At 35.7% G+C, this 26365-nt stretch overlaps 5 protein-coding genes and 1 long non-coding RNA gene across 6 annotated transcripts; 1 reads left to right on the top strand and 5 right to left on the bottom strand.

Annotated features, from left to right (window-relative positions):
• The first annotated feature begins 888 nt into the window (after nucleotides 1-888).
• On the top strand, nucleotides 889-2928 carry LOC132168505 (uncharacterized). Its single transcript, XM_059579494.2, has 5 exons — nucleotides 889-1319; nucleotides 1566-1677; nucleotides 2024-2105; nucleotides 2578-2629; nucleotides 2768-2928. Exons 1-5 carry the CDS (start codon nucleotides 960-962, stop codon nucleotides 2912-2914), a joined length of 753 nt encoding a protein of 250 aa, XP_059435477.2. The 5' UTR covers nucleotides 889-959; the 3' UTR covers nucleotides 2915-2928.
• Nucleotides 2929-3120: 192 nt separating this feature from the next.
• Nucleotides 3121-7087, bottom strand: LOC132168504 (SWIB complex BAF60b domain-containing protein). The gene is made up of 6 exons (XM_059579493.2): nucleotides 6509-7087; nucleotides 5256-5367; nucleotides 4960-5131; nucleotides 4687-4874; nucleotides 4238-4382; nucleotides 3121-3567 (listed from the first exon to the last, which is right to left on the bottom strand). The coding sequence occupies exons 1-5, from the start codon at nucleotides 6964-6966 to the stop codon at nucleotides 4257-4259; spliced, it is 1056 nt and encodes a 351-aa protein (XP_059435476.2). The 5' UTR covers nucleotides 6967-7087; the 3' UTR covers nucleotides 3121-3567; nucleotides 4238-4256.
• Nucleotides 7088-8667: 1580 nt separating this feature from the next.
• On the bottom strand, nucleotides 8668-9146 carry LOC148589971 (uncharacterized). Its single transcript, XR_015912075.1, has 3 exons — nucleotides 9076-9146; nucleotides 8859-8938; nucleotides 8668-8747 (listed from the first exon to the last, which is right to left on the bottom strand). It is a non-coding gene; the product is annotated as an uncharacterized LOC148589971 (long non-coding RNA).
• Nucleotides 9147-9562: 416 nt separating this feature from the next.
• On the bottom strand, nucleotides 9563-10732 carry LOC148589970 (putative F-box protein At5g55150). The gene has a single exon (XM_088515948.1). The coding sequence runs from the start codon at nucleotides 10730-10732 to the stop codon at nucleotides 9563-9565; it is 1170 nt and encodes a 389-aa protein (XP_088372074.1).
• A 773-nt stretch (nucleotides 10733-11505) lies between these two features.
• Nucleotides 11506-12765, bottom strand: LOC148589969 (F-box protein At2g26160-like). Its single transcript, XM_088515941.1, has one exon. It carries the CDS (start codon nucleotides 12754-12756, stop codon nucleotides 11506-11508), a length of 1251 nt encoding a protein of 416 aa, XP_088372067.1. The 5' UTR covers nucleotides 12757-12765.
• Nucleotides 12766-18483: 5718 nt separating this feature from the next.
• Nucleotides 18484-20193, bottom strand: LOC148589968 (putative F-box protein At5g55150). Its single transcript, XM_088515938.1, is given in 3 exon segments — nucleotides 18484-18554; nucleotides 18557-19735; nucleotides 20145-20193. Coding segments are annotated over 3 exon segments (1299 nt in total).
• Between the last annotated feature and the right edge of the window lie 6172 nt (nucleotides 20194-26365).

Raw genomic sequence — 26365 nt, 5'->3', positions numbered from 1 at the left:
GGACCGTACGCGTCTTTGTGACAAGTAAGTGGGGTTGTTATTGTCTTTGTATAATGCTCAGATTCGTGGTTACAAGTTTCGTTTATCGGTGAAACAAATATCTTCACAACTATTTCAAAATATAACGTTTCATTTTTAACTAATTTTTTATTTTTTTTAACATAACAGATTTAAGGTCGGTTAAGATTGTCATGTCAGCATTATAATTTTTTTTTTTTTTTTTTTAAAAAAAAAAACTTCACAACTAATTTTGTGAGGAAAATATAGTCTTGTAAATACATTAAGATAATTATTAAAGATGATAGCTCATATTCGTAAAAGTAACATCAGTCTTTATAGTACAAAGACCTCATCGGCAGAACGAGGGGATTGTAAGCAAAATGAGCAGAGCAAAACTCATGAGGCTCATTGCAACTTAATTTAAGTTTGTTATGCTAGGATCGGTCAATAGGTTGGGGATATGATTTTGACCGGAAACAATATATATAACTTATAATCTTATTCTTTGTTGATGCAGTTAAGAAATTCATCGTTTGCTTACGTGAACATAGGCACATTGACGAACCACCATTTTTTTTTTTTTTTTGTATTTTTCATTAAATTGTTTAGTCTTGACAATCCCAACTATAGAGAATCAAAATCGCACTTTTTGTTTATGAAATTGCAATCCCAAAGGCACTCTAAATGTCTATAGAAAATAAGACTCATGTATATATATTATTGTTTGATGAGAAAACTGAAGAGTATATCATACTGAAAATAAGCCACATGCAGTTGGGTTTTGTTTCTTAAAGATGCCTAGCTTGCTATTGATGCACATCGTCCAGTTGCTTGATTCTTTTCTGTCAAATGCTTCTAACTTTTCCTTTGTAGGAAACTGTATAAGATATTCGTTTACTCTTTGAGATTTGAATGACTTCTTCCCACCTCGATCATTTTCTTTCTCTCAACCTAGAGAAATGGCGGCCTTGTTCTCTTTCCCCAGCAGTAGATTAATCTCACATTCCCTTCCACAAAATCTCTCTAGCCAAACAAGTTTTAAGGCTTATGTTCTTGGTAATTTTCACTCTCCAATTTCACACCAACCTTTGATCCATAGAAGCTTTTCTTCAAGGCGCAGACGCCTAGGCGCACTGGTGCCATTTGATGCTAAAAGCTCAGAATCAGGAGGGGGAGATCATCGAGCTCTGGAGGCAGTTCTTAAACTTCACAGCGCAATTAAGAGCAAAAACATCCATGAATTATCAGATATAATTGGAGATGAATGCCGGTGCATCTGCAATTTCTTCTCATTCTTCCAGCCCTTCCAAGGGAAAATGGTATATCCACTTTCAACTAACAACAAATCACATTTTCTTTTTGGTTCGTGTTAGCATATGATTGGAATCACATTAGCCAATTTTGGCCAACTTTCTTTATCCCTCCAATGAAAACTCATTCTCAACAAGAATCTCTCTATTATATTGACACGTGTTAACAAGTTATAAAGAATTGTTGGACTAACCTATTTCTTGTCAATTTAATTGCTAAATCAATTAAAGGTCTAGGGTGTTTGTTTCTTGCAGCAAGTGTTGGATTTTTTCACTCATCTGATTAAAAGCTTTGGAGATAACGCTGAATTTGTCATAAAACCAACATTGCATGATGGAATGAAGGTTGGTATTTCATGGAAACTAGGTATGCATATACTTCTTTTTTAGTCATAATATCGTCTCTAGGGGCGGATTCTGGGTTAATGTTTGGATCCCCCGAAATTTTAAAAATTCTCTTAGAATTTATATTTTATAAAATAGACCCCAAAAATTAATTATTTCCACCCCAAAAACAAGTCTTTTTATACTTTTATCTCCCGTATCAAAATTTCTGGTTCCACCCCTGTAGTTTCCTTTTAGATGGGTAGAGTTCTAAGAAGTTCTATTGAATCTCTTACTTGCTTACTTGGTAGTTTCCTTTTAGATGGGTAGAGTTCTAAGAAGTTCTATTGAATCTCTTACTTGCTTACTTGGTGGTTTACTGCTTGCAGAATGGAAAAATACACATGTGCCTCTAGGAAAGGGTCTCAGCTTCTATATATGCCATATCTACCAGGGGAAGGTTTATATAAGGTATCACAGATATTATGCCTCAGTTTTTTTTTTGTTTGTTTTTTTTGTTTGTTTTGTTTTGTTTACTATTATTATTATTATTATTTTTTTGCGTTTATCTTGTTGAGATGGTAGTATCAGAAGCACAGAACTTTGCTCCACAATGAGAATGAGTTTACCACCATATTTTCTACAATAGGCAAAACAGTTGGTGTAGTAATTAATTATGAAAATGTTTGAGATACTACAATTTTTATTATAAACTACTGATATGATTGTTTATGTGACACTGACATGATATTCTTTGTGACATTGTCATGTCAGTCACAATTAAATTTAATTATTTAGTCATTGACGTGGTAAGTGTCACATGAACTATCACATCAATTTATAAATAATTTATAGTAAGAGTTGTAACATCTCTAGTAGCATTCATTAACTTAACATCAACGTTTGGTCTTTATTTAAATAATATAAATTTTCAATTATCCAGAGATATGGAAATGTTCATGGAACCGCTGCTTCACATTGAACCTCTAAGAATGGTATGAGACACTGACCATTTTCTTGTTTTCTTCTCCCCCTCTTTTTGGCACTTTAGCTCATAATCACTGGTGCAATGACACATTTGTGTGTTTGTTTGTTTGGCCCCTTTCCCTTTCCCTTTTTTTTTTACTTTGCAGAAATTGATGGCATATGTTATGGCAGTGATGGACAAGATGGATTTTTACTTGGGATCCAAGAGTAAAGCCAAGAGAGTTATATTTATTTTACTCGCTCTGTTTTTCATTTGTACCTCTCTGTTCTTATTTAAACTCCCTTTCCATTAGTCTTGAGGCACGAACCATAGTGATTATGTTAACACTCAAATTCATTTATGCTAATAGTAGAACACTTGCATCTATCTACATATAGGCATCCCCTACAATTGGTTACCTGAATTGCACGGGTTGCTCAGAGTAAATGAACCTTGTGGCCTATGAAGATCACGTGCAATTTGAACAAGTAATTGTAAGAAATCCTGTAGAACCTCGGGTAAATAACTTTATCTTACATAAATTAACTCATGAACCACAGAACATAGGGCTTTCATCCACATACAAATTCTAGCAAGTTATGGTTAAATGCATCAACAACTTCTGCCATCTAACAAGATACACATAAAGATCCTTAAGGATGTACAGAGGATTTACCATTCTAACCAGTCCCCTTCAGTCAGTTTAGAGGTTAGCATTGAATGGAAAGAAAGACAACAACGTGAGAAAGAAAAATCAAATCCAGGGCAATGGCATAACTACGAGATACTCCTTGCCATTGTCCCATGGTGTACATATTTCCTTCTCACAAATAACCAAGTGATATAAAGCATTTCATCTAACCATGTCAACGCACCAAAAAAAAAAAAAGGGAGCAGAAAAATAAAACGATTCCTCACTATCTGTTCTACCATCAGAAGAGACTATATGCCAGCAGTCTCGTGCACCTGCAACAAATAAAATATAACTAATCCATCAGTGTTTAGCACAAAACAGATAATACCTACAATATTTATTGGTTAACCATTGCAAATATGTATTGGTTGACAGACAACCATAGAAGCACATCAACTGCAAAAATATAGATACTTTGTGTGCAAAAAAGTATTGGGGTTGAGATATTTGAGGGTTGTTGAGTATAATAATAATAATACAATGGCAATGCCAGCTCAGACCCAAACACTTATTTTTGTCTGAAACTCACAAACCCTAAATGGCTTGATGGAACAGAATTGTCCAGCAACATAGTACCCAATAAGGAAAAAGAAAAACACTGTAACAGGGAAATCCAAAATGAAGCAGAAGGTTAAAAGATTTGGGGTCAGACATGTTGAATGTGAAACACGAACGTTTTTTTTTTTAAAATTTTTTTTAATTTATTTTATTTTATATATATATAAGTAATTTTTTTGTCTACAAGGAAAGAGAAAAAGGGAAATTCGAATTAGTAAGCTCTATTTCATGAGGCACGGTCCCTAGCCGATTAAATTATCTTTAAGAGACGTGAAACATGCACATATAAAAGCAGATGATGGGAGATTGGCAGGAATTCTGCAGATAGATAATCGAATGTAAAAACTAGAGAGGGCCAGCATTAACAATGCACGGAGTTCATACCAGTCAACAGTACCAGGCATCATGACCGTTTGAATAAATGATGGCGTGCTAACATCTCCTGTATCCCCAGTGCAGAAATGCTTTCGCATCCAAGGAGCTCACGAAGCTGTGCATCACATAATATGACCATCGAGTTTAAAGGATCCTACAACCGCACAAGTAAAGCCACTAAGATTTGAAACTTCCAAAACAAAGCAAGATAACTATTAACAGTGATGAAGGCCGCCTGGGTGAGAGCATAATGCTAATCATAAGGAACCAGATCAAATCGTAGTTTGTATAAAATCAAGAAACAAAACAAAGCTATCAGAATAATCTTCTCATGTATATGCTGGATTGGCAAGCCTAGATAGAGAAACTAATTTAAGCTGTAAATTTAGATGAGAGAGAGGGAGAGAGAGAGAGAGAGAGAGAGAGAGAAGTGGAAACTTGTGTGTGATGCTACCCACCTCCAAACGGTTAACTTTAATGTACTCCCAAACAAGTCTTAATGCCTCAGATTGGAGCATCTCCCTTCCAGCAGTGCCCAAAAACTTGGCAAGTGCTTCAGAAATGATAACAGGAGATGAACCAGGTTCGGTACTTTCAGTTGTAGACTCAACATCTACCTTCAATCGTTTAGCTTGACCTGGCTCCTCTGCAGACATTTGAAAGTGGGGAAAAATTACTAAATAAAAACCATCACATAACAAACAATTTGTGTTTTCTGCCACGTTACACACTTTTAGGTTCAAGTGGGATAATATGTTTGGCAAGCAGCTTATTCATCTTGAACATGTCAGTACAGTCCGTCTCAAATACCACACGTAGAGCATCATCACAGATAATCTTTCTCTTGTTGCTTGGATCTTGGAGGTTGTTTTTCCTTATGTATGCCCACAGCTGCTTCACAATCTGAATCAAACAAGAAGGGTTTCTTTATTTATATCAAGCTTACTTCATAAACATTAACACTTCAGTAATGTACATAATAAAAGAGCCCAACAAAGAGGATTATCATAAATCTGAAGATAACAACCTCAGTCCTTGGCAACGCTGGCTCACCAACTATTGTCTGAAGTTCAGGTGAGACACCACAAACTTTGTTTAAACCCCCGGGACCACCTCTTCTTTTTGCACTCACTGGAGCACTGCAACAAAATACATTTTATATTTGTAAGTAACAGAGCACTGAACTAAGATTCAATAAACACAAACACATCAGATCATCCATCAGAGTAATACTTCCCAACGGGAATGTGACATACAGTGCTAGCAGACATTCATGCGCAGATACAAGACTCAAGCAGAACCACAGTGACACATCTCTGCAAAGGCAATGCAGAGTTGCACACTACAATCTAGCTAAGTATAACACACAAGAATTTCACTAGATGAGAACAAAATGCATCAATAAACTCATATGTGCCTGATGAAAACAACACTGAGATAAAAAAAAAAAACAGAAAATACATAGATCACAATTGGGCTATCTCCCCACCTCATTTGGGGGGTGTTTTTGTTTTTCCTTTGAGGAGTGTTTTGTGTTTTGAGTTATTTGTTAATGTATTTGTCTTAAGAACAGAAAACAAAAACACAAACAGTCATTAGCTTAACAGATTAGAAATTTTACTAGAGCAAAGCAGTAGCAGGCCTTGTTGGAAGCACCCAACAAGGCCTTTACTTTTAGAAATTTTTTAAAAAAACACTAGCTTAACAGATTAGAAAGCCTTTCCTATGATTTGCCGCTAAATTGTCCTGAATTATAATTATCTTTATGCATAAGAACAGAAGATAAATAGTTTGACTAGCATTTCAGTATCGAAAAAGGAATCAAAACTTCCCCACAGGTATTGGAGAGTACAAATACCAATCATGTTGCATTAGTACCCAATTTTGTTCCCATATCTCTCGTCCTAACCAATCAAATACTTGACAAAGACCGGTCGCAAATAATCTCAAAATGACTACTTGCAATTAAAATATATCATTAATGACACCTAATCCCCTTTTTGTTTTGTTCCAAAACCAAAAGCTTTGACATCAACTAGTTCACCAATGGTAATCAAAATCCCGTATAGACTCAGACCATTCTAACAATGACATATATAATTCTATTATATACACATGCACATCATACTGACAAAAAGCCAACATAGGAAATGCCAAAACTTTCAAGTGAACATATTAGCAGATAACTCAAGCACACAACTTATGCATGTACATAACTAAAATACAAAACCCTAATTTTGGAACCCTGAAATTGAACCAAAGAAAACCTAAAACCCTGACCTTTGTTTCGGGGTTTCGGGAGTGGGACTTGGAGTGAAAGCCTCGGACTTGGTCGCCTGAGGTGGAGGCGGATAGACCGGTGCCGGAAACGGCTGGGGCTGCCGGAAGGAGAGGTCGACAGGGCGGTGGGGAAGGTGGGGCTGGAGGGCAAAATGGGGAGGGAATTGTTGGAGGTGGGGGCTGGATGGGAATTGGGGGTGGTTTCGGAGGGCAAAATGGTCTTTCGGGTGTGGCTGTTGTGGTTGTGGTAGTGGTTGTGGTTGTGGTTGTGGTTGAGTTGGGTGTGAGCGGAGGAGGAGGTTGATCTGGTCGCGAATGAAGCCGGCCTTGTCAGAGAGGTCGAGCCCTAGCTTGGCCTCGAGCTGCTGAACGACACCGTTTAGCGAGGTGACGGCGTTAGGGTCGGACTGACGGAGCACCGACTCCACTCCTTTTGCTATCTCTTGGTCGGACACCATGGTTTCACCTTCATATATTAACTGAAAAAACGGACTCAAACGGCTCTCTCTCTCTCTCTTCTCTCTCTTTCACTCTCTCTCACCCTGCTCTCTCTTCTTTCTTTCTTTCTCTCTCTTCTCTCTCTCTGTCTGTCTCTCTCTACGTCTCTCTCTCTTTATAAACCAGAAATGACCGGAATGCCCATTATCTGTGAGAAGGCAAAAGACGATAACACCCTTATCCCATGTCAATGACGAAAAAACCATTTATAGTTCTTCAAACTCAAAATCTTTTGCCACCATTTGGCAAAGAGCCCTTATATATTCTTCATTAAGAAAAAATTTAGTTCTTAATATTTTTACTTTTACATTACATCAATTAATTTTTATTATTATTTAAATAAAAGATAGTGCAAAACAAATAAATTTCACTTTTTTATATCAAATAATCGTACTTTTTTTTCATATTAATTAATTTTTACTATATTTATTATCTACTAAACAGTATTTGTTCAAGGCCAAACAGATCCTTTAGATTTCCTTTAATATTCTACAAGTAAATTTCTTCAAATTTAAAATATTTTATTCAAATCACCATTTAATTATTTATTTTTTTAAAACAAATTGACAAAAAAAATTACTTATTTAAATCATAAAATAATTATATAAATAAGTATCTCTCGTATGCTAAGATACCTTCAAAGAATCTTTTACTTTGATCCTACTCTTAATTTGCATTGAGAAAAAAAAAAAGCAAAGAAGTCCAAAGGATGTGACTGGGAAGAGTAAGGGTACTGAGGTAAATTGAAAAAGGTTGAAGGTGGTATCACCTTTTAAAATAAAGAGTTAAAGATAAAAGGATATAGACGACAGAAAAAAGATAAAGGCGTGAACTGAAATGAAACTGCCTCGTCTCCTAGTGGGAGGTTGAGTTTACCAGAATGCCGACTGGTTTTGTCTACTTTCTTGGCGAAGATGGAGGGCTTTTGGAGACGTGTCATGGGCATATCAGTCAATGGCATTAGGTTTTGTCGTTAAGACTTTGGACTGTTGGATGAAGAACCAGTGGGGTTTGGTCAACAACTGTAGACTGCTGTTTCTGGCCGCCGGATAAGAGTCGGTCGGTTCATCCAAGGGCTGAGAAAGTATTGCATTGTACATTAATTTGTTTACCAAACCTTTCTATCTTATGCCTGATTTATTTTTTTAATAAAATAAATTTAGTTTCTACACGTCTAAAAATGAGGAAAAATTTCACTTAACAAAACTTTCATCACTTTCATAATCATTTACTTGAAGTTTACAATATCACATCTCCGGTTAAACTGAAATCCCCCTTCATTTTGAAACAAGCTTAGGACATTGATTTTTCTTTGTCACTTGGAAAAATTTCAAAAGTCGTTGTGGTGGTGCTAGTTTAAGTGTTGATTGTCGTTTTTTTGTTGTTTTGATGGATTGGTGATGTGCGGAGGACGTTTTTGTGTTGGAAATTATGTTACTTTTATATTCATTATATTTATGATACAATAGACTAATTATATTTGAACCATAGCAATAGAAAGAAGTAGATTATTTTAGTTAGATCTTGTGGAAGATTATGTTCTCAAATTTAAAAACAAATCCCATGTACATAGCTGAAGATTGGCTTCTCTATGATGCTGCATGCCAAGCTGAGAATTAATGCAACACAATGCAATGAATTAGAAATGATTTGTGGATGATCTCTTTGTGTGATTTGATTACATCTTTTGGGAAACAACACAAATCCAACATACATCTTCTTTATTGTCGCCTTAGTCCCCCTATGAAATGCAACACAAAGCAATGAATTAGAAATATAGTTTAAATATTTACGCCAACTGAAATACATAGAGTTAGGTTGCAAAGTTCTGCAAAACAATGGGCATGTTTACCTCGACAATAACATGAGCAAACGCTGAAAATCGCAAAGAACCCAACTACCGAAATCAGAAGCCCTCTAGGATCACATAATCTAAAAGGCAACCAGAGAAAATAGATCAAATGTGAACATATATATATATATATATATTCAAGCACAAAGAGCTTGAATGAGAGCTGGTGCCTTAGCTAATTAAACACAATTAAATTCGAATTGTCAAAGATGTTTACCTTGAGAAAGAGAGAAATGGTGGATTTGAGAGTTTCACTGATTTCCACTCTAACTCAGAACCTACAATGGGCTGAAATTGATTGAATATAAAAAGTTAGGGATGTTTCACCTTTATGTTACATCATAATACTTTTTTAAATTAAAAATTAAAAAAAAAAAAAAAACACTTCCAAAATACGTTCTCAAAATAATGATACAACAAAAATAATAATAATAATAATAATAATAAAAACTGACAATAGAAATAGTGAACAAGCATGATAAAAATACAACAAGCGTATAAAACATCATAATAATTTGCATGTAGCCCACTTGCAACGATAAATAGAGTAGGTTTTTTTTTTTTTTTTTTTTTAAAAAAGAAAAATATTATTATTATTATTTTTTTGTATGAATAAACAATCCATTAAGCATTAAGGTTAGCTTTAAAAGCGTATGATTTTTAACAACCCTCACCAACACACACTAAAGGGAAAAGGATTCGAGCTAGCTTACACTCTTTATTCCTTGAAAAGTTGGCTGGATCCAAATTGGGGTTATATACGTTGATGTTGGAGAAGATGGAAACTGTGATAGAAGACGGTGCTGAAAGCTTTCATCTCCCAAGTTAAAATGAGCAACAGGGTGGACACATAGCTGAGGACAACCAGGCCTAAAATAATCCACGAAGTATATACAATTTGGATGGCATCCAAGCAAGCCAGAAGCCGGCACATAGGTTGAATAATTGTCATCCAAGAACCAAGCACCGTCACCAAGAACACGGTCATTTGTTTCAACTTCAACCCACTTGGGCTTCCCATTCATAAATAGTAGCTTGAAAATCTTGAAAGCTTGTGTCACCATAGGATCTATTTGCATCTTCATACCACCAAAAATCTCATCTCTACAACTAAAAGTAGTCCTTACAAATAGTAGTAGATCTCCACTAGCTGATTCCACAATATGATTCTTCATCTTTAAAGAGGCGGCATGAGAAAAGCAGTCACTTAAAATCATGTTTAACTTGGGAGAATTTTCACTAATATCACAAGTTTGGACACCACCATACTTATTGAGGGCATAAAACAAACCTTTGGAATAAATAACATCTGCAACATTTAGACTATGCTCTATGCAAGTCCATTCTTTATCACCTACCCTAATGAAACACAAACATGAAGTTGTAGAGATGACCATGACCGTGTAATTATCAGGCGTCACTATAGGGTCAGCTGACAATATAACCTTTTTAATATGAAGATAGAATACACGTGAAAACGGTGGGAGGCGAATATTAGAGCAAAATGGATGTGATAGGGTAATGACAGAATCCTCATCAACGCTAATCAACCATCCATGTGAAGAACCACACCATATATATCTTTGAATACCACTGGGTATGAATGATTTTATCTTGTATGTCTTGTTTTGGTTGAAGCTGTGTATACTAATTGTAGTTTCTCCCTCATCAGACGGAGGACTGTGAGATAAAAACAGTAGTGGAGGTTGATGCATAGAAAGTTTGAGACGCCTCTCTTCATTGTACTTATCTAGGGCAATGGCATGCCATGACGTGCAAACAGCACTAAAGCAAACATAGTCGGAGAGTGTTACTAAGCTGTCTATAATCCAAACAAGAAGACCCTTTGGAAGGCACGCCCAGTCCGAGTCCATGGAAACTGTAAGGTGTTTCTTCTCTAATTGTTTGTGTTCAATGAGCGCCGTCTTGTCTTGATGAAATAATGTTGAAGCACGCTTGTGTACAGCTATGCCCTACATGGTGGAAAGAGAGATGATCAAACAGAATCAAAAGAGAAATCCTAAAAGCTTTGTCAAGGCCTAGTTGAGATGGAATATTCTTCACACAAAAAAAAAAAAAAAAGGAATAATGGGTTATATTTTCTCATTTTTGAAGAACTTTCTTACCATTGGGTCACCAAATGTAGAATGACTGAAACTACAAAATTAAGTCATCAATATTGAAAGTTATGCATCAAAACTTTCATATTACAATAAAGATAAAGAAGATAAAAGGCATAAAGCTATCGGAAGGATACCCCAGTATTTATATACACATGTAACTTATTGGGCTTTATTGAAAACCGTCTTTTTACTCTGTTAAGTTATATGGGTGATACCATCCAGCAGTTACCAGTAACTCTATGAAGATGAATTGAATTAATCAGTTCAATTTTGAGCCGTTACAACTTATGACCTCATGTTTGAAAGCATTTTCAATTGGTTCCTCATTCTCTCTTCCATCCGGATCAAGAATGAGAAGAACCCCCAATTGGCTTAGGAAAAAAAAAAGCATATAAAACATCATAATAATTTGCATGTAACCCACAAGCATTCAAGCAACCATAAATGACAAATAGAGTAAGGTTTTATGTTTATGAATAAACAATGCACTAAGCATTAAAGTTAGCTTTAAAAGAGTAGGATTTTTAACAACCCCACCAACACACACTAAAGGGAGAGCTTACACTATTTTTTACTTGAAAAGTTGGTTGGATCCAAATTGGGAGCAACATTGATGTTGGAGATTGAGAAGACGGAAACTTTGATAGACGACGAGACCCTTGAAAGCTTCCATATACAAATTTAAAGTTAAAGATGCTAATGTCAAAAGAACTAAAAGGGTATTGGAAACATGGGTGAGGACAAACAGGTCTAAAATAATCCACAAAGTATATAGAATTCGAACGGCATCCATGCAAGTCAGAAGCCGATACATAGGTTGAAGAATTGTCATCCAAGAACCAAGCACCGTCACTAAGAACAAGGTCATCTGTTTCAACTTCAACCCACTTGGGCTTCCCATTCAGAAATTGTAGCTTGAAAATCTCGAAACCTTTTGTCACGGCCACAGGTATTTGAATCTTCTCGATCTTATCACCAACAATCTTATTTCTAGAACTCAAACTCCTTACAATCTGTAATAACTCTCCACCAGCTGATTCCACAATATAATTCTTCGTCATTGTAGAGTCATAAGAAATGCAATCACTTGAAACCATGTTCAACTTGGGAGAATGTTCACTAATATCACAAGTTTGAACTCTATTAAATTTATCGAGGGCATAAAACAGACCTTTGGAATAAATAACATCGATAACATTCTCACTCTGCTCTATGCAAGTCCATTCTTTATCACCTACCCGAATGAAACCCAAATCACCAACTCTTTTGATGACCATGACCGTGTAATCATCAGGAGCCACCATAGGGTCAGCTGACAATATAACTTTATCAATATGATGGTAGTATCTAGGTAAAAGCGGTGGGAGGTGAAGAATTCCATCACCTTCTTTGACTTTATTAGAGCAAAATGGATATGATAGGGTAATGGTAGAATCCCTATCCACGCTAATCAACCATCCATGTGAAGATCCACACCATCTTTGACTACAACTGGGTATGAATGATTTTACCTCGTATGTCTTGTTTCGGCTAACGTTGTATATGCTGATTGTAGTTTCTCCTCCTTCATTGGACGTTGGATTGTGAGGTAAAAACAGTAGTGGAGGTTGATGCATGGAAAGTTTGAGACGCCTCTCGTCATTGTACTTCTCTAAGGCAAAGGCATGCCATGGCTTGCAAACAGCACTAAAGCAAACATAGTCTGAGAGTGTTACTACGCTGTCTAGAATCAAAACAAGAAGGTCCTCCGGAAGGCATGCCCAGTCCGATTCCATGGAAATTGTAGAATGTTTCTTCTCTAATGGTTTGTGTTCAATGAGCGCTGTCTTGTCTTGATGAAATAATGAAGCATGCGTGTGCCCTACATGGTTCAAGGAGAGATAAAAAAGAATCAAAAGAAATCCTAAAAGATAAGAAAAGATAGGCCTAGTTTTATTTTAGACGAATTCAAGGCCTATTTCGAATAGAATATTCTTCACAAAAAGAGAGAGAGAGAGAGAGAGAGATAGAATAATGGGTTACAATGATACATATATTCAGTTTTTATTTAAATTTACGTGATCCATGCCAGTAAACTGCTGGAAGCACTAACACATCAAGTAACCTAAGTGCAAGGAGAAAAGATGTGATTAATTATGTGAAAATAATTTCTACATTTCATCTTTTATTAATTTATTTTTGAATTTGGAATTTTCAAGTATATATAACACCCACAAACCCAAACCAAGAGCCAGAAAAGAGAGACATGTTGTCATGAATTAAAAAGATTAAAACACAAATTAAACGAAACAACCAAGCAAAACTCTATTCTTCTCCCTCTTTCTTTCGGTCTAAAGACGAGAGAGATAGATACCTGGAGTGGTTGAGTCCAAGACTGGTTTTTTCTTCGGCTTGCTCCGTCGTTTCCCAGTCATTCTGTGTTGAGGGCTTTTCTGAGGGGAGGGTTTTGGGGGAAGTTTGATGGAGGCGCTATGTTCACCGTAAAGTAATATTTATTGATATATCTTGCGCCTGTATTTTAATTGTTAAAAAGCATATTTGAATGGCCTAAAGTTGAGTAACCTAACTTTAGGGATTTGGTTATGATTTAATCAAATATTTTAATTTAGGATGATCAGATCATAATCAAATCTCTAACTTTAGACTAATATAATCTTTATCAAATCTTTAACTTTAGGGTCATTCAAATATACTCTAACATGTTTTTATTGTATTACCATTATAAACTTAATGGAATATAAACTACAAAAAAAGGGATGGTTTCTGACGTAGCAAACAGTAACCAATTTTTGCCACGTCAGTAATTATTGACGTGCGAAAAGTGGCACGTCAAAAATTCTTTTTTTAACGTGTTGAATGTGCCACGTCAATATTTCTTGACGTGGCACATTCAACACGTCAGGATTTCCTGACTTGTCAATATTTAACATGTCTGAAAATTTAAATTCAATTTAATTTTTTAAAATTTTATTTAAATATCTACGTGGTAAAATTGGACACGTCAAGAAATTTTGACGTGTAACTTTGACACGTCAAGAAATATTGACGTGTCACTTTGACACGTCAATAAGTTCTTGACGTGTCAAAATGACACGTCAATAAATAATTAAACTATCTTAAAAGTACCTCTATTAAAATTTCGTCACAAACTTAACAGAATGTCACGTCAGCACCAATCAAACGTTGACACGTGTTATGTAATTAATTTTTTATTTTTTAAAAATTAAAAAAAATATATTTAAAAAAAAAAAAAATTGGGAGAGGCCGTAGCCACTCCCTAGCCATATGCTTTGGCCATGGGGGTGGCCGAAACCACCCCCACTTGGCTCCATGGTGGTGGCCGAAACCACCCCCAGTACGAAACCACCCCCACTTGGCTCCATGGGGTAGCCGAGTACTGGGGGTGGTTTCGGCCACCCCCTTGGCGCCAAGGGGGTGGCCGAACCATGGGATATTGACGTATCATTTTGATACGTCAAATTTTTTTTTTTTTTTTTAATATAAGGTTTATTTATATTATATATATTTCATCTAATTTTTGTTTTTTATTAGGAAGGATTTTAAATGAAAATGAAACTCAAAATCTTTCCAAATCTTTATTAAATAACTCTGTTGCTGCTCTTGGCCTTCTGATCCGGATTTCTTTGATTTATTATTCTCCATCCAGTAATATAGAAATTAAAAAAAAAAAATCTGTTTTCTGCTCTATTTCTTTTTTTTTTTTTTTTTTTTTTTACGCAAAAACACTATTTATTTGCAGATAAAACAAATAAACATGAAATGAAATTTCTGACGTGCCATTTTCACACGTCAAAAATTTTCTAACATACTATTTTAACATGTCAAAAATTTTCTGACGCGTGAAAATAGCACGTCAGAAATTAATTTTTGACGTATTAAATGTCGGAACGTCACTAAAAAAAAAAAAAAAAAAAAAAAGAGATTTTCAACTTTTTCCCTATCTTCTTTCTCTCTTCTTTTCCCTTAATTTATTCTTTTATTAACGCCTGATTCCCTTTATTCTTTATTTATTCTTCTTTCCCTTTATAATTCTTTTCGTCCCTTTTCTTTTATTTCCAACTCTGCTCTCTCTCTCCTCTCTCAATCTCCCTAGCCTCTTCTCTCTGCACATAGCCGGCCAGCTCCCTCTAGCGGGAAGAAGAAAATGAGAAAAAGAAGAGGAAGGAGAAGAAAAAGAAAAGGAGAAGAGAAGCAGAATAAAAAATAAAAAAAAAATAAAAAGGAGAAGAGAAGATAAGAAGATTTTATGGGTTTTTGAAGATTTGTTGGATTTAACGTTTGAGTTTTTGATTTTTCAGGTTGATTTTTTGATTTGAGTTTTTGATTTTTTGAAGATTTTTTGGGTTTGAGTTTTTGATTTTTCAGGTTGATTTTTTGATTTGGGTTTTTGAATAAAGAGAAGAGAGAGAAAGAAATGGAGGAAAGAAGAGAGAGAGAGAGTGAGAAAATGGAGATCGAGAAGAAGAGACACTACAAAAAACCGGATGGAGAGAAGAAGAAAATTAAATGGAAAGCTAGCTGTAGGGAGAATTAACGAAAAAGAAGAGAAAACGGAGAAAAGAAGAGATCAGGGAGACAGCTGGCCGGAGAAACGGTCGACAGTGGAGAAAAGAATAAAAAATAATAATTTAATTGAAAAAAAGAATTCCAAAAAAAAATTTTAAAAAAGAAAATTTATTATTTTTTAATAAATTTTAAATTACTGACGTGTCAATCTTTACACATTAGGAAATTTATTGACGTGTCAAAATTTAACACGTCAGAAAATTTTTTGACGTATCAAAAAGTAATACGTCAAAATTTTTTCGTTTCTAACACCTAAAAGTTTAACTCCTGACACCTAAAATTTTAGAAAAATGTTAAGGTCACAACATAAATTCAACTTATGACCAACTTTTCTCCTACGTGTCATTTAAATCAAAAAAAATTGATAGAAAAAATTTTGAGATTCTGAAAATTTGGAAAAAAAAAAACAATTTGTTTAGTTTAAAATTCAAATTTTTGTTACACATAGGAGATAAGTTGGCCATGAGTTAGATTTGTGTTGTGTCTATATCAAACCTCAAAATTTTAACGCCTGACACACATAAAAAATGCTCTATCAAAAACATTTTCTGACGTGTCATATAAGAAAACGCATGTCAGCAAAAATTCTTTTTTCGTAGTGATAGGAAAAGGGATTGATTTGATGACTTTTAAAAATTAAAAGAGCAATTTGATAAAACGTTGACGGAGACTACAGGAATAAAGATGAAAAAAGATTAACAGGCAGGATAACAGTAACAAGTATATAAATATCATAATAATCCATTTATTGTATTATATACATTTTGTTCCATATATTGTCAATTAAACTCGCAAGGTAGCAATTGACAATAAAATTATACTTCAGCCTAGTAAATTTCCTACTGTTCAATGACTGAATACCCTCAAATGATTTTTATTTATTTTTTATTTTTTTTATTTTCAAAGAAACCCGAAAAAGTCTGAAATTTGATATAATGATTTTTTTTTTCTTCAGTTTTCATAATTATTTTGTATTTTGTTTAAACTCATTAGAGGAATTCAAACTTAAAATAAACTTTTTTAAATCATTTATTAGTCTCCAAAACAGCTAATCAGAGTAACCGTTTAACTGACTACCTCTAAATTAAAATAATTTATAGAGTAGTTGGCCACCTTGAAAACAACTTATGGGCGTGGCTGATCTCCCCTATTGGCCGCAATAGACATATCTAGGGGTGTCAATGCGGGCGGTTAAAAATCGCCCGCTAACCGCTAACTGCTTAACCGCATAACCGCTTAACCGTATTAACCGCTAACCGCCTAACCGCTATAACCGCCTAGCGGTTATTGGGTTTTCTAACCATAACCGCTAACCGCCTTTTTATATAATATATTTTTATAATTTTAATTATGCAAATATTTATACATATAACATAATCACTTGATCATTAAATCACAATTTTTTAAAAAAATAATTAAATCACAATTTGAGTATCAATATATTATCACTATAATTTATATGATTATATCATATAATCATTTGATTATTAAATCACAATTTTTTTTTAAAAATAATTAAATCACAATTTGAGTATTAATATATTATCACTATAATTTATATGATTATATCACATGATCAATTGATCATTAAATCATTTGATTATATAATAACAAATTATACATATATAATATGACATAACTCATAAGTATACCAATTCATACTAATATAACAATTAAATATCTAGAGACTTATTTTCAATGTATGTTATAAACTTATAAGTCTATATAAGTCTACATATGCATATGAATAATATAAATGTATAATATCAATACTTAATCATATGACTCAATGACAATTCAAATACTTTATTCAATACTTCAAGTGAATCATATTATTAATGTACAATGATGATATGATTCGTATAATATCAAATTAAGTCATTAACATTGGATTAAACAATGACCAATGTGTTACTTATAAACACAATTTAAGTATTAATATATTATCATTATAATTTTAGTAATTTATATATTATCACTATAATTGATATGATTATATCACATGATGAATTGATCATTAAATTATATGATTATATAATAATAAATAATACATATATATTATGACATAACTCATAAGTCATAAGTCTACAAGTTAATCATATGATTCATGTACAATGATAATCACAATTGATTCAATTGAATTAAATAATATATTACTTATAACTACAATTTAATTAAAGCATTATTACACTAAAAATGCAACAAAAAAAAGGGGTTAAAAAAAAGCCCAAAAAGACCCAAAAAGCCCAAAAAAGAAGCTCAAAAACGCCCAAAAAGCAAAAAAAAAAGCCTAATTTTGAAAAGCGGTTAGCGGGCGGTTATCTATTTCACGGTTAACTGCTAGGCGGTTAGCGGTTGCGGTTAGTGAAATTTACTAACCGCTAGGGCGGTTACGGTTAGCGGTTATTGCCAATAACCGCTAACCGTAACTGCCTTTACACCCCTAGGCATATCAACTACCTTCATTGGCTGCAATAGGCATAAGGCACTCTCAAAATAGTTAATGGAATATTCAATCACTCTCACAATAGTTAAGAATGGTGGCCGGAAGACCTCAACCGTATTTGGAGTGGCCAACCACCACATTTACTTTTTTAGAATGAACTACAGCTCTAATTGGCTGCTTTACAATGATTTGACTACCCTCAAACAATTCATGAAGTGGGGCAATAAAAATGTAGATTGACTAAAGAAATGGAGAATAAAAGGAGTAACAAGCATGATAACAATACCAAGTATGTTTAAAATATCATAATAATTTACATGTAGAAAACCGACAAGCAACCATAGATGACAAATAAAGTAAGCTTCTTTTAAAAAAATATATATATATAAAAAGTTAGATTTTTAATCCATTAAGCAATAAAGTTAGATTTTTAAGCGGGTTTTTAACAATCTCCACCAACACACACTAATTAATTAGTTGGAAGCTTCCCTTGAAAAGTTGGCCGGATCCAAATAGGGCGTGACTTTGATTTTCGAGAAACATAAACTTTGATACACAATGTCACTGAAAGCTCCCGTCTTCCAAGTTAAAGATACCTATTTTATAAGGATCAGTACTAGAAGGGCAAACACCTTTTGGATAAGTATTACCAGGTGCACAATCATCAGTGAAGTAAATAGAATTCGGATGGCATCCAAACAAGTTTGAAGCCGCAGCCGACACATAGATGGAAGTATTGTCATCCAAGAACAAGGCTCCATCACCAAGAACAAGGCGGTCCTTTGTTTCAACTTCAACCCAATTTGGCTTCTGAACTAGTAGCAGCTTGAAAACCTTAAACTCTTTTGTCACATAATAAACCTTATTATTTTCTCTATGAACATTTTCTAAAATCCTTACAAACTTTAGTATACTGCCATCAGCTAATTCCACAATATAACTCTTCACCGGAGAAGCAGTAGGAAAGTAGTTATATGAAATCCTTCTCAACTTGGGACGACGTCCACTAATATCCCAAGTTTTGACAAAACCACCTAAAATGATTGCATGAAACATACCTTCAGAATAAATAACATCGACAACACTCCCACTCCCCTCTATGAAAGTCCAGTACCCTTTGTCACCTGGCCTAATGAAAGCCAATTCACCAAGGATACGTACAGTAGTAGATATAGTACAGATGACCATGACCGTATAATCATTCGGAGCTACTATAGGGTCAGCTGACAATATAACCTTAACAATACCAAATTCTGTTGTACGTGGAACCGGTGGTAAGCAAATAATTCCATCACCTCCTTTGACCTTAGAGCAAAATGGATTTGATAGGGTAATGACATAATTCTTATCCACGGTAATCAACCATCCGTGTGAAGAACCACACCATCTGATCTCACTAACATTGGGTATGAATGATTTTAACTTATATGTCTTGTTTTGGGTGACATTGTGTATGTCAATGGTAGCTTCTCCTTTTTTAGATGATTGAGTGTGACTTAAAAATAGTAGCGGAGGTTGATACATGAAAAGTTTGAGACGGCTTTCCCCATGATAGTTCTTTAGGGCAATGGTGTACCATGGCATGCAAACAGCAGTAAAGTGAACACAGTCGAGAAGTGTTACCAACCTATTTAAAATCAAAACAAGAAGGTCTTCTGGAAGACTTGCCCAATCCGATGTAGTGTTTCTTCTCTTGTTTGTGTTCAATAAGAGACTTTGCCCTAAATACGAGATGGTAAAATTAAAGAGACATCAAATAATCTTACCAAACATTCAAAAAAAAAAAAAAAAAAAAAAAATTTGGAATTTTCAAGTATAACACTCACAAACCCAAACCGAGAGCCAGAAAAGAGAGACATGTTGCTATGACTTAAAAAGATTAAAACTCAAAACGAAACAACCAAACAAACAAACAAACTTTATTCTCCCTCTTCTTTCTTTTGGTTTTTTGGAGATTTTGTTGTGTCAGCTTGATCTCTCCGTACTACTACGTAAAGGACCACCCATGGATGTTTCCCAAATCGGAGAGAGAAGCAGTCGTACGTGTGTTTTCGAAGAGAAAAAGACGACATACAGAGAAAAATTAACACGTGAAAAATACGAGAGAGAGAGAGAGAGCGAGATGGAGACCTGGATTGGTTGAGGCGAGGACTGGTTTTCTCGGTCGTTTCTTAGCCATTCGGTGTAGAGGGCTTTTGTGAGGGTTTTGGGGAAAGTTTGATGGAGGTGCTATATATTTTGACGGTAAAGTTTAAAGTAATAGTTTTTTTCTCTCTCTCTTCCTTTTTTTTTAAGGGAGAAAATCCACTTTACCTCTTGAAGTTTCAGAGGTTTTTCAATTTGAATCCCAAAGTTTAAAAAGTGGCAATGTACCCCCCAATGTTTCAAAAATTTTCAATTTAAACCTTCCATTTCAATTTCCATTAAATTTGACGAAATTTTTTTTAAAAAAAGCCTGAGGGTAATTATGTAAATTTAGAGATTTCCGTCCAATTTAACGGAAATTATTAACGGAAGGTTTAAATTGAAAATTTTTGAAACATTGGAAGGGTACATTGCCACTTTTTAAACTTTGAGGTTCAAATTGAAAAACTCCTAAAACTTCAGGAGGGTAAAGTTGATTTTTCCCTTTTTTTTAATAGTCATTCTATTTAAGGACCACTTTTATTTTACACGAAAATCAAGGCTTATTGAGCTAGAATAATGGTTTATATTAATTTTCTTATTTTTGAAGAAATTTCTGGCACAAACGTGCATGTATATATATATAGAAGTTTACAATTCCAGACAATTATTCATATATATATTCTTATTATTGATAACGATTGTAAGCTATATATGATGGGATAAGGACATAGGAGCCCAGGAAAAAATGAAGAATTGGCATAGCTAATTATTTTACTGTTTTTATTTTAAATTAATTATAGTGATCACTTAAAAGCCCATTTCATATTTTTTGAGTTCATCCTTGAAGATGAAAATAGAACCCTAAAGATGAGAGCCATGCGACTAAAACACACTAAATTAAAAAAAGAGAGAAAAAAAAAAAAAAAAACTCTTGGAATCCATATTACGTACGGTAACGTTATGTATACTATACATCAAGAAACCCAAGTGCAAGGGGAAAATGTGATTATGTGAGATCATTTCTGTATTTCATCCTTTTAATAATTTACTTTTCTATTATTTAGTAGTACTTGCTGTAGCACAGATTCTTGTATAATGGAATTTATAATCTGCGAAACATGAAATGGTCTTAATAACACTCAGTTTTATTCATGAATCTTTTTTTTTTTTTTTTTTTTTTTTTTTTTTGAGCAAATACAAACAAAAGGGAAGGGTTACAAAGGGGGATCCTTCCCACTATTAATTCTAATGGAAGATAAGATGGAAGAGGAATTGGGAATGCTACCAAACACAAGGTTGGTAGCGGCCCACTTGGCGAGGTGGTGCGCACGAAAGTTTGCACTTCTAGAAACTTTTGTAGCATTCCAAACTTGAAAATGCTGAAGTTTCAACTGAATGTCGGCAATGATTGGAGCAATGGTCCATTCGGTGAAGAGATTCTGATTGTTAATGGCTAAGATAGAAACCAAAGAATCACCCTCAATCAACAAATGTTGCAGCCTTGTAAGATAGCAAGATCAATCCCGGTAAGAGCTGCCATGGATTCTCCCTTGTTCACGTCAGTGGAAATCAATTTTTTAGTAAATGCTGAGATGATGTCACCCGAAGAGTTGCTTAGGACAGCCGCAGTTACTGAAAAATAAGCATTAGTAGCAACATCAAAGTTAATTTTCATAGAACCTGTAGGAGGAGGATGCCAAATGGATTGACCAAATGAAGATGCTTTCCAAGCTTGAAGATGTGTCCGGATGACATTTGAGATGGACTTCAAAGTGTTGGAGATTACTGGAGTGATATTTTTGTGAATCAATTGGTTACGGGCAAACCAAATCTGGTCTAGAACAATCACTGCAGTCAATTGGAATTCAAAAACTTCCTCAAAGGGGATGCCAAGCATAGAGTGTGGCCTAAGCAAAATTCTAATCCAAGAGGGAATAGAAATATTGCTGAAGGCAGTAGTATCCAAGGGCCATTTTTGGTTTCTCCAAATAATCTTGGCAAAGGGACAATCCAAGAAAAGATGGTGCTGAGATTCCACATTACCATGGCAAAGAGGGCAATCCCACACCTCCGGATCTGAATGAGAGACAAAACTCCCAATGTTTTCTCTAACATAAAGGGCATTCCAGCACAGTTTCCAAAGAAAGTGTTTGTGTCTATGTTGAAGTTTTAGGCTCCAAAGAAGGTTCCAATCATCATTGTCTAGGGGAGGAATTCTGGAATTTTGTGAATGAATAAGCAATTCATGGGCTGATTTGACAGAGAACTTAGCTGTGGGGGAAGGGGCCCAAATTAACTTGTCATTTCTAATGGAAATAGGAAGATGGATGTTGAGAATTTGGGAGGCTGATAATGGTTCAAAAAGTTCATGGATTAGAGAGGAATTCCAAGAATTGTTATTCCTATCTATAAGGTCAGAAACATTAAGGTTAGGGAGAGGGAAAGAAGAAGGATTTGGGGTAGGTTTAAAGCTAGGTAAGGAAGGGATCCATGGGGAAGACCAAATGTTGAGATCCAAGCCTCTAGAAACTGCCCAGCATGCCCCTTTCTCAATAATAAGCCTATTCTTGAGAATACCTTTCCAAAGCCAAGAGGACCCATTCTTAATAGGAGCATCCAAAAAATTGTAATTGCCCAAATATTTAGCTTTTAGAGCCCGAACCCACAAAAGATCTTGATTGGAGTGGATTTGCCATCCCAACTTGGAGAGAAGGGCTCTGTTATGGAACCCCATGGATCTAATACCAAGACCCCCCAAAGATTTGGGGGTGCAAATGCTCTTCCAAGACAAGAGAGTGAGATTCTTTTTCTTATCAAGTGGAAAGCCCCACCAAAATTTCCTCAGCATAGAATCAAGTTCAAGGCAAAAGGATTTGGAAAAAAGAAATAAGGACATAGTGTATGTGGGAATTGCATTAGCCACAGTTTTGATCAAAGTTGTTCTTCCCGCTTGAGAGAGCAACTTAGATTTCCAACCAGAAATGCGGGAAGAGATCTTGGATTTAAGATCTTCAAAAGCTATGCTCTTATTACGATGAAGAAAAAGTGGATTGCCAAGGTATCTTGATTTAGTGGTCCTGTGATTGAGATTGAGGATTGAGCAAATGGAAGCTTGAATGGGAAGGCTACAATTTTTGCTAAAGAAGATGGCAGATTTTTCAAAGTTAACCTTTTGCCCTGACCAAGAGGAGTAGGAATTGAGACAATTTTTGAAAGATTCAGCTTCTGAAATTTTTGCTCTTGTGAAAATCATGAGGTCGTCAGCAAAGAGAAGGTGTGAAATAGGAGGGCTGAGTCTAGAGATCTTGATACCATGAATGAGACCCCGGTTTTCTTCTCTAAGGATGAGCCTAGAGAGAATTTCCGAACCCATGATAAAAAGGAAAGGTGATAGAGGATCGCCTTGCCTTAGTCCACGGGTAGGAGAGAATTTTCCAAATGGGGACCCATCCAACAAAATAGAAAAAGAAGCAGTGGATAAACATTGATGGATCCAATGTATCCAAATGGAGTTGAACCCCAGTAATTTCAAAATCTTGATAAGAAAAGGCCATTCCATAAAGTCGAAGGCCTTTTCCATATCAAGTTTTAAGGCCATTAAACCTCCATTGCCTTTCTTATTCTTAAGAGAGTGAAAAATCTCATGTGCCATCACATTGTTGTCTTGAATGAAGCGGCCTTGAATGAAAGCCGATTGGTAAGGAGAGACAAACTTGTGAAGAAGGGTTTTGAAGCGGTTGGCCAAAATTTTGGATATGATCTTATAGTTAAAATTTATGAGGCTAATGGGACGAAACTGGTTCACTCTAAAAGGATTGTCAATCTTAGGAATAAGAGCAATGTTAGTGTGATTAATCTCTTTTAGAAGGAAACCTCCTCTAAAGAAAGATTGAACAAAAGTAACCACACTAACCTTAACTACAGGCCAATAAGATTTGTAAAACAAACCAGTCATTCCGTCCGGGCCCGGAGCTTTATTTGGACCTAATTGGGAAATGGCTTGGTAAATTTCTCTCTCTTCAGGAATTTTGCAAAGCATAAGATTGTCTAAATCAGATATAACAAGGGAAACCAAATCATCAAGATCATCATCAATCATAGGATTAGTAGAAGTAAAATTGGAAGTAAAGAAATCCACAAAGTAACTGCCAATATTTTCTCTATCATTAAGAACAGTACCATCAACAGTTTTGAGAAAAGAAACAGAGTTATACCTCCTACGGTTTACAGTGGAAGCATGAAAAAACTTTGTGTTGAGGTCACGACAATTCAACCATTGCTCCCTGGATTTTTGTTTCCATAGGATCTCCTCTCTAGCAAGTTGTTCTTGAAGATTGTCTTGAAGATCATTTTCCTTTTTCAAGTTCTGATCAGTGGGAGGAGCTTGCTGAATTTTATCCAAGTCCGAGAGAATGGAGGTGATTCTTGATTGAATCTTCCCAAAGTGATTTCGATTCCAATCGGTAAGAGCTCTCTTAGTATTCTTCCATTTTTGGCAAAGGGTGAAAGCAGGGGAACCATCAACAAATGAATGCCAGGCAATAGCAACCACGTCATAACTGGAAGAGTCTCTGATCCAAAAAGCTTCAAAACGGAAAGGCTTGGGGATATGGAAGTAATTACCACCAGTTTGGAGCAGGATTGGATTGTGATCCGAAGCAGCTGCTGGAAGGTGTTTGATGATAGCATTCGGAAAGATGTGTACCCAAGATTGGTTTGCCAAACCCCTATCCAATCTTTCTTTGATGTTTGCTCGCCCATGACGACGATTATTCCAAGTGTAAGAGTTTCCATTGAAGCCAAGGTCAACCAAACCATTTTGATTCACAAAAGAGACAAATTCATTATGGGAGGTTGTACCAAAATCTCTTCCCCCTCTTTTTTCACCAGGGTTCAAAATGGAGTTGAAATCTCCAAAAAGTAGCCAAGAGCCTCCAAAAGCATTACCAGTAGAAGACAGATTCTCCCAGTATGCAGCCCGGTTGACCCATGAGTGAGGACCGTGTGTACAAGTCAAAAGCCACGGACAAAAACCAGGGTCTGAGTACACCAAACATGAAATATGATATCTATCCAGACGAATAGGTTCAATTTCAACTCCTTGCTTCCAAGCTATAACCATGCCTCCGCTAGAGCCATTAGCAGGGAAGTGCAACAAAAAAGGAAAGCCGAAACCATTGAGATTTTGCTGGACTGACTGAATTGAGATTTTTGTTTCTGACAAAAAGATCAGATCAGGATTGTTCCTTCTAATCAGTGCTCGCAGAGATCGGATTGCCGCGGGGCGAGCAAAACCCCGGCAATTCCAGGCCAGTAAAATCATTTGTTGATTGGGGGCGTGATAAGGCTCGCCACCTCAGCCAGAGAAGTATCTTGTTCCATAGGGAAAGGGTGAACCAGAAGGGCTCTATTAGGACATTCAGGAATTGTAGGAGCCTCCACGGGAGAGAGACGGATTTGCTTCCGGTTATTTCCATGAGAGGAGGAAAAGAGTGAGTAAGGACGGAAGCGTTTGGGTGTTGAGTGGATCCTTTTGGGGTATGGATTGGTGAAATTTCTGGAGCTGACTTGAATGCTAGGAGAGGAAGGTTGGTGTTTTATTTTGGTTGAAACTGGTAAACTTCGGTTCGTGGGAGTAGGGGTGGGGTCTGGTGGGTCCTCAGTAATTTCTTCAATGTGAATAATTTGGGAATGGTATAACTGAGTGGTAGAAGAGGTAATTTGGTTTCCAAGTGTGGGGGCTTTTTCGGCTAAGGCTGTGTTGAGAGGTTGGGGAGTGGCGAAGTGTTTGCCAGATATTTGGTAGGGTAAAGCTGCATGGGGAATAGTGGGGAAATTTAATGAAGGCGGTGTTGATATGTAAGGTGCTGACATGAAGTGTGATGGGTTTTCCTTGGAATGGGCAAAGGTCAGAGTTTTAGTGATTGAGGTTGGTGAGTTTATAGACTGGGTTACCGAGTTAGCGTGTGAGAGAGGTTGAGTTGACTCAATATGTGTGAGAACCAGGGAAGAGGATGAATCAGAGTCACCGATGTGAGGAAGGGGATTTGAGTTTTGGCTTTTTGGAGGGTTGGGAATGGAGAGAGTGTTTCCATGTATAATAGGTTGCTGAGAGGGGGTTGGTTTGTTGGTAAATATGATGGTTTCCACACTAATGGCTGGTGGGGGGTTGGCACGGAGATGAGGGCCATATGGAGGTACTGTTGTTGGAGAGGGATTTTCAG

Source organism: Corylus avellana, chromosome 1, assembly GCF_965113065.1.
Source record: "Corylus avellana chromosome 1, dhCorAvel1.hap1.2, whole genome shotgun sequence".
NCBI classification, from domain to species: Eukaryota; Viridiplantae; Streptophyta; class Magnoliopsida; order Fagales; family Betulaceae; genus Corylus; species Corylus avellana.
This window is presented reverse-complemented; position numbering and strand designations above follow the sequence as displayed.

Bases quoted from the DNA above. Each gene is read 5' to 3' on its own strand.
- LOC132168504 (XM_059579493.2), bottom strand. From the start codon at position 6,966: ATGGTGTCCGACCAAGAGATAGCAAAAGGAGTGGAGTCGGTGCTCCGT. The intron at 5,368-6,508 runs GTCAGGGTTTTA...ATTTTGTTGCAG, and splicing joins CCCGAAACCCCGAAACAAAG to TGCTCCAGTGAGTGCAAAAA. The intron at 4,875-4,959 runs GTGTGTAACGTG...AAATGTCTGCAG, and splicing joins TATCCCACTTGAACCTAAAA to AGGAGCCAGGTCAAGCTAAA.
- LOC148589969 (XM_088515941.1), bottom strand. From the start codon at position 12,756: ATGGAATCGGACTGGGCATGCCTTCCGGAGGACCTTCTTGTTTTGATT.
- LOC148589970 (XM_088515948.1), bottom strand. From the start codon at position 10,732: ATGGACTCGGACTGGGCGTGCCTTCCAAAGGGTCTTCTTGTTTGGATT.
- LOC132168505 (XM_059579494.2), top strand. From the start codon at position 960: ATGGCGGCCTTGTTCTCTTTCCCCAGCAGTAGATTAATCTCACATTCC. The intron at 1,320-1,565 runs GTATATCCACTT...TGTTTCTTGCAG, and splicing joins AGCCCTTCCAAGGGAAAATG to CAAGTGTTGGATTTTTTCAC. The intron at 2,106-2,577 runs GTATCACAGATA...TCAATTATCCAG, and splicing joins CAGGGGAAGGTTTATATAAG to AGATATGGAAATGTTCATGG.